The sequence below is a fragment of the Athene cunicularia genome (genome assembly GCF_003259725.1).
Source record: "Athene cunicularia isolate RWA chromosome 12 unlocalized genomic scaffold, athCun1 chr12_part1, whole genome shotgun sequence".
Classification (NCBI taxonomy): domain Eukaryota; kingdom Metazoa; phylum Chordata; class Aves; order Strigiformes; family Strigidae; genus Athene; species Athene cunicularia.
This window is the reverse complement of record NW_020799116.1, coordinates 21647493-21655364: the sequence shown is the minus strand read 5'-3', so window position 1 is coordinate 21655364 and position 7872 is coordinate 21647493. Positions and strand designations below refer to the sequence as shown.

The 7872-nt window shown below is 35.6% G+C and overlaps 1 protein-coding gene across 1 annotated transcript in view; it reads right to left on the bottom strand.

The window, feature by feature from the left end:
- Window positions 1-304: 304 nt before the first annotated feature.
- Window positions 305-7872, bottom strand: part of PPARG (peroxisome proliferator activated receptor gamma) — a 28287-nt gene continuing 20719 nt past the window's right edge. Inside the window, exon 6 of the mRNA XM_026857720.1 lies at window positions 305-3416. Coding sequence (XP_026713521.1) covers window positions 3169-3416 — 248 coding nt within the window. The 3' untranslated portion in view covers window positions 305-3168. The remainder of the gene's footprint in view (window positions 3417-7872) is intronic.

Below are 7872 nucleotides of genomic sequence, written 5' to 3'. Positions count from 1 at the left end.
TCAAAGGAAGGCTTATAGTTGCCAACTGTTTCTATTTTTGAGTTGTTAAATGTTTTTAGTAGCACTGAAGATCAAAACCCAAATTCTTCATTTATGGCATGGCCCATTCTAACTGAAACTCTAGAGAGTCTGAAAATATTACAACCTACTTATAAACTCCCATTAGCAAGTTTTTTGTTTTTAATAAATAAAGTCCCATAGAAACAGAAAGTATTTACAATTAGATCAAAATTCTGAATATAATTCACAAGAGAAAATGCTATTTTTTGAGAAAATGTTTTCATATCCTCTTAACAGTCATTTGTTCTAAATAAGTACATAGCAATTGTCCATTAAATGAACATTTTTCCCTTAAGACCTATTCTTGTAGAAAAGTATTTTAGGCAAAACTTCTTAACCATGATGCAACCATTTAAAATCAGAACATTTCTGTGATTAGTAATTCACATAAAAATTAACATTTTCCATGGCTTGAGGAAAACATGATGAATAATTATCAAAATGTAAGAGAAGACAGGATTTAGGGAGAACAATATATTTTATTAGAGCAGCTTATACAGTTGAAAGAAAAGTATAGGCTTTGGGACATTCAGTCCCTTCATCCTAATAGAGGATAACACCTGTTCCTGCAAAACTGTCTTCTCTTTTATCCTTAGACCATTATGACTATGATTATGCTACCATTCTCAAAATATATGGATTGTATATATCCATATTGGACGGAATGGCTTAGACACTGTCACTGTTAAACTGCTACTTTCAAAAATATTACCACTTGCAATAAAGTAGAATTAAGCTCTTCGAGTTAATGTGCTTCTTGGTTACACAAAGTTTTTTTCCTGTAACAAAGAAATGAACTTAATTTCATTGTCAGTGCATCTCTTCCACTGTCTTTTTCAAATAATTTATAATATTACTTGCATAAGAACATACCCTAGAATTCTTTATTTAAAACTAATTTTGAACTCTTTTTTAGTGAAGCCAATGTGAAATTGGATTGTATAAGAAATGCAGGCTCAGATTAATAGTTTTTGCTGTGTGTTACTATTATAGGAATTCAGTGTTGGAGCTGTGGCCCATCTCAGTGCCAGTTAATCTTTGATACATCCTCCTACAGGAGGCGATGAACTCTGCGATTAAATAGAGGTTCTCCCACTAAGTGACAGATGGCAAAATTTCAGATGGCCAGGATCCAGTGGAAAACAACTTAAAACAAGAAGGGGGGAATATTTTCTTTTGAACTGTAACAACCACAAAGAAGTGTGCATGTAATCCCTGTCAGAATCTGATGCTCAGCTAGCACAGTGTGTCAATCCTGAAATATAAAGGAAACGTGCGATCTTGAGCATTAACGTGTAAAATTCCCTTTGCTTTAGGGCAGTCGTTTCTAAGTTATGTGAAATGATCTCACTGTGAACTTAGTGAAGATCAAAGCTGTTGAATTTAGCCTCATACTGACTTCACCTCAGTGCAATTTCACCTGTCGGTTTTAAACCTCGAGGCTGAATGATCCAATTCTCCAAACTTCATGGTGGGCATAATGCTCACTACAGACCATAGGCCCAGAGGTTATCTGAAATAAGTAGTAGGAAACATTTTCATGTGTGGAAGGCATGACCTTAAGGATTTATTTTAATATTTGCCTCCATCAGCATCTTTACTGCATAATTTGCAGCAACTTGGATTTTCAAGGTCTACCTTGGGAGTAAGGCCAATTTATACTCTCTGAAAATCCAGTCTACTCACCTATGTTACCTCTTGGTCCACCAAATTTGTCTCACTAAGTTTAAGGCACACTTTTTGCTACATAGATAAAAGGTGGACATGGTGAGGAAACCAAAGATATTCACTGAGGACTGCTCCTTACTTCAATATATACGTGACAACTAGTGGCTTTTTTTTTCTAACATTCCCTCTTCTGGTCCACCAGTGTGTATCACACCTGCTTGACTTTGTTGGGGTCTCATTCACAAACAGTAAATGTGGGCAGGCTAAATGTGAATCTAAGGGAAACTCACATCACTCCTGAGAATACTGAAAGAAGATAGTGTAAGTAAATTTACCTTCTGTGAAAATTATTTACTCTCCTATGCTTTGCTCCCAGTGGAAATCTTATGTGATGTTACAGGGCAACATATATAAGAAAATTAACAATCTTAACAGCAGTGAACACCTCAAAGCATTCTTGTTCCCAGTGATAAACAATGATAGCTCAAGTCAAGCTAACATAGTAGGGTTTCTGTTACAGGTTTATGTTTCAAAGAATGAATTCAAACCTTGCTTTCGTTTAGGAGGAGTCACGCTATTCCAATTTTCCATGACATTTCTAACTGAATGTGATAGTTCATCCAATAATTTGGGAAGGTCTCAGGCCCAGTGGTTTGTAGGAACCGACTCCAAGCACAGACTCAGCATAGGGGCTGCAGGGTGCACTAGCACTCGCATCGGGGGCTGTGGTGGGGGCAGCTGCTCCACCGGCCTCGCGCTCGCAGGGCGATCGGAAGGACTCTGCTGCCCAAGGGTGATGAGCAGTGCATGTTCCTTCATTAGTTAATTCTTGAAATGGCATCTAGTTTTTGGTTTACCCACGAATTGTGGGCCTAATTCTTACTTACACTAAGGCCTCTTTATAGAGCTCTGTCAGCGTAAAACTGTGTTACAGTAGGCACAAATATTGTCAGACCTGACATTTCTAACTTCTGCCATTTAAGCTCTCATAGGAAGCAACACAAATCTGTGATTGAATTTTATTGTTATTTTGCTGCTGCCTTGGGAGCACAAAATCAAACATAATACTTAAAACATTTCCCTAGAAATGTTTAAGGAGAAAGATTTTTATTTTTAAGTTGAAAATTTAACTGCATGTTTAACCAACTTCAGTGAAGCATCAATCACACTGGACAAGCAATTTTAAGAAATAAGATAGTTTAAAAAATTAATTCTGAAAATACTGCCAACAATTTCATGATATAGATATTTTTAATATTAAAAGTAAATTGTAAATGTGTCTTTATAAACAATATGCATAAAATAGATCTACTATACTAAGCTCTCTCTTTTTAAATGCTGTTTCACAGTAATTTCTTAGGTATGCAAAGTTTTCCCTCAAAGAAATAGTGCAATCTGAAGAACATACATTATGTCAGCGGATTAGAACTACTATGGTCATTAATATAAGTCTTTATAGATTTCTTGTAGGAGTGGATGAAGACTCATGTCTGTCTCCGTTTTCTTTATTATTTGCAACAGCTGCACATGTTCCGTTACAATCTGTCTGAGGTCCGTCATTTTCTGAAGCAACTTTGCAAACAGCTGTGATGATTCTGGATGATTCAGCTTTAGCTGGAGCTCCAAAGCTTGCAACAGATTGTCTTGTATATCTTCAATGGGCTTCACATTTATCAAACCTGGGCGATCTGGGAAACAAAAGTGGGAGTTGTAAGTTTATGAAGAATATGGAAACATCGATCTCATGAATTAATTTCTTAAAGATTTCTTAGTATATTAAACATTTACATATGGAATTTCTTGAGAACTGTTTGACAATTTCTGATTGTATTTATTTGTAAGATTTTACTAGAATTTGCTCAATGAAGTTTTAGAACTGGAGTAATAAACAGTTCAAGCATTTTTGTGTAGTGCAGATACAGAGACAGGCTTATACAGTACTATAGTGCATTTTCCACAATAAACTGGGAGTGATTATGGAAAGGGAGAGTGAGATATAGTTGGAAGAAAACAATCTGTATCGGGTAATTCACTTTTGGAAAATCAACATATACTCAGATGGATTTGCATGTAGTTGCTACCATTAGAAATGTTTCCTGCTAAGGTGGATGCTAACCTTATCCAAAAAAAGCCATAAATTAAACTTCTGCACTCATACTAACCTAGGAGATTTAAAAATCACAGGTTCAGTTCTTTTCCACACTGAAGTTCCAGTTGCTATTAAGAAGTCTCATGACAGCTTTTAGCATCAGCTCATCAGTTTAGCCACAGATGCTTATGGCAGTGGAAGACTGATAGATGTGGCTTGTGCAGAAAATGCCTTTTCTGGGCTCATGCCAACAGGGAGTTCTCCTCCATATGGAGGAATCTGGGATGGATGTTTACAACCAAAGTCAGCTACTTGCACTGCCACAGCTGCGAGAGTCCAGGATTATCTTTAGCATATCTTCAGCAAGAATGAAAATCTTTCTTTTTAAACCATTATTATCTTTCCTACTAATAGCTGTTACATTATTTCTAACTGTCCTGAACTACCTTCTTAAGTGGTTGCAATTAGTATTTAACATAATTTGTAACATTTGTTTTCTAACTTGAGGTAATAAAGTATTTATTTCTACAGCCATGAAAGATAATAAGATTGCTTAACATTATTAAATACTCACATATATGACAATCACCACCAGTAATTTGTTACTGCTAAATGGCTTTATACTGGGTAACGCATCCTGATTATCAGAATACTCCATGAAAAAACAGTCAATAATTTAAATAATATTTGCTGTGTATGTATGAAAGTAATTTCATAGGTTGATCAATAAAAAGCAGTGCCTATAGCTAGCCTTAAATTACTTCTCTAAGGCAATATTTCCCTTTCAGAAAGGACAAGAAGTTGATCTATATTAAAAATTAAAAAAATAGGCTGTTATTTCCTGTGACCTTAGTAACCTTTCTGTGCATCCACTTTACTAAGTCAGCTTGGCTTGTGTTGTGTACTAGAAAAAAAAGGCTGAGAGGAAACAAAGCTCTTATAAATACATTGGGGTTTTACTTCACAGACTAAAAATTGCAGTGTAAACTAAAATGCAAAGTTGGCATGAAAACAAATGAGTATACACAAGCCATGATTACATGTAGGTCACTGATTAGGAAAATAAAGTTAACTCTCAAAGAGGTGAGGTTTGGAGATAGTTTTTCAGGAAAAGGAGTAATGGCAAGTTTGAATATGGAGCTTGATATTTGATGGTGGTTTTATGAAGTGGCTGCTTTCTGTTGTAGGTGACTGGACTCGGTGACCTATTTGGCCACTCTTTCCATTCCATATTTCACACTCATAAGCTGTGCTTGTCTTGCAGAGATTGCTTACTTATACCATTCAACTGATAATACCATAAAATATGGTTCAGAAAGTCTGTAAGTATCTGCAAGCAGAAAATTGTCTCTAAACAAACAGCTCCTTTTTATTATCACGTACATTTTTTAAGAGAGATTTTTAAATAAATTTTTGACTACCTAAATGTATTGCACGTGTTGCAAAATCTAGTTACCTTATTTATAGTTTTCAGAAAGTTCCCAAATTTCGGTACGTCAAAAAGCTGTTAATAATTTTGTCTTTGGGTTGCGATAGCTTTAAATTTTACTTCTGTCTTGCAGATGAACTCTGAACTAGCTGGGTATGACTCAGTGTACAGTGATATAAAAAATCAAAAAGCACAAAGACTGTGGCCTTGATTTCCTCTGAGATTAATCTCCTTTTGCCCCCTGCTTCTTTTATGGTGGGAATTTTTAGGGTGTGAGTTTTTCAGAAGTGAAACAGAATTCAAACATTGTGCTCCCCAGCGCAACTTCAGAGTCCAGGAGGCAAACCCAGGAGAGCAGTACTGAGTCCGCAACCGACGAAGGAGCCCCCTGAATTTGGGTGCCCGAGGTCAACTGAAGTTCAGTGAGACTTCAGTGCCTAAAATCCTTAAGCTCCTTTGAAAAACCCAGTCTAATGGTTTTATAATGACCCAGTGGAACTAGAGTCAGAAAAGATGACTATGACAAAAGCCTAGGAGATCATGAGATGTTATTTTTAAATAAGCCAATTCAAGAGGAAGGAAAATTCCCATTGAAGGCAAGAGAGATTTTTCATGAATGAGAACTTCAGGATAGGGACATTATTTTTTGGGTGTTGACAGTTTGCTATACTTTCTCAGTAAAAATTTCTTACAGCAAAAAATTCTGTTTCTGTTCCAAGTAACTTATCTAATTCGGAAAAAAAAAAAAAAAAAAGGAAATAGGCAAAAATTTTAACATACATGTATTATGGTATGTTTCAAGTTAAGATGCAGACTCATTGGTTTACTGTACCAAAAGGTGTATTTTGTGAAGTAAAAAGCTGCAGATAGATGTGGCTTGTAGAAAAAAAAATACAAAGGAAAAGATGAACAGTAAACCTTGAGGAAAATTTAGATAGAGAATACAAAGAAGCAGAAATGGGAGTAAACTAGGTGTGACACTGTGGTGGTGGCCTTTGAAGAGGGTACCTAAACCAGAATTGCTGTTTGATAGCTCACAGAGAAAACTGCAAAGAGAACTGATGAGGGAACTGACAGACAAAAACAAATGGTTGTAGCAGGACATTCTTATGGTACAATGAAATTAGGTTACAGAAGGCCAGAGGAAAGAGGTGAAATGATTAAGGTGAGAGATAACTCAAAGTGAATTGGACACCACTTTTAAACCTTTCCCATACAAATACAGAAGATTGTCGATTGAAGTTTAGGGTTTTTATGTGCTATTTGTGACCTGTCTGTTATCCATTCAGACTATGCCAAGAGAGTACTACATTTCTCATTTTACTATTACTTTTCTTTATTCAGTTTTTCTTTAGGTTTTCATTCATTGTCATATGGCTGATTCATTGGGTTTGAAAATTCTGCAGGAAGCTCTTCTAAGTAAGAAAATATTTACAGGCTCATAGCCACTTCGTTTTGAGAATCAACAGTGTGTACTTTGTGTAAATTGATGTCCTACAGGATCTCAGGGAAAAATAGTTTTTCTGCTTATTTACTTATGGATTTGGATTCATTCATGTTCCTAACAGTAATTATAATTTTCGTCTGCTCCTCACATATGACGTTGCCCTCTGTATGCCTTTACATACACCTTTATATTTTAATATCTTTGATTAAGTGCATTTTGTATTTAAATGCACATTCTAAAATAATAATAATATGATAAATCAGGCAAAATGGCTGACTGAGCAACTGTGCTACTTCTTTTGCTGAAGCAGATATGATTCAGCAGTTTGAGATTTTTCTTCTGAGACTGTCACATGTATTGTAGTCACCAGGATTTTGGTTCAAAGCCCACAGTGATTTTCTGCAGTTCTTGGTCTGTTCACGAAGCATTTCTTTGTTCTAACAGGTATGCTAGAGCAGGATTTGTGTAGCAGTCAAATATGAACTATTTCTTGGTACTATTTGGTGATAAAACTTCAAAAATTTGGTGATAAAAATTCAAATTCACAAAACCCTCAGGTTGTAGCAAAATTATTGAAGTGTTTAAACAAGCTGCAGTTATTCACAGCTCAAAATTTACTGTAAAGAATTCACTCAGAAAACAGAAAAAGTGAAGGTAGAAACATTTCTGAATTCAAATACTAGTTTGGCTGCATGTTGACTAGCAGAGTCTGGCTCTTCACAGGTGTACCCTGCTGCACTTCCCAAACACCACCATATCCAAGCACTGCGGAAGATAATATGCAATTGTTCCAGTCCATCCATGATATGTAAACATGTTACAAAATTACCTTTTGAGCTTTGTCTTTATTTAACAACTTGTTGAGTGAGTTTGCTCCGTTTATAAATGTGGATTATCCCAATAAGTCTTGGGCTATTAGCTTTCCTGCACAAATACAGACATTCAATTTGTTCTCCCTAAACCTTCTTCTGACAATAGATTACATTTTCAGCTCAGGTATATATAATATTTTTAAAGATGTTTCAAGTTCTTTAGCATGTATACCATGGCACTTACGACTGGCTGAGAGGCACAGAAGAATACAACAGGGAGGAATAATATCTCACTGAAAAAAGTTTTCAAAAATCTCATTTTACCGAGGTGTATTTTTCAAAGTTACCATAAGTAAAAGAATGTTGT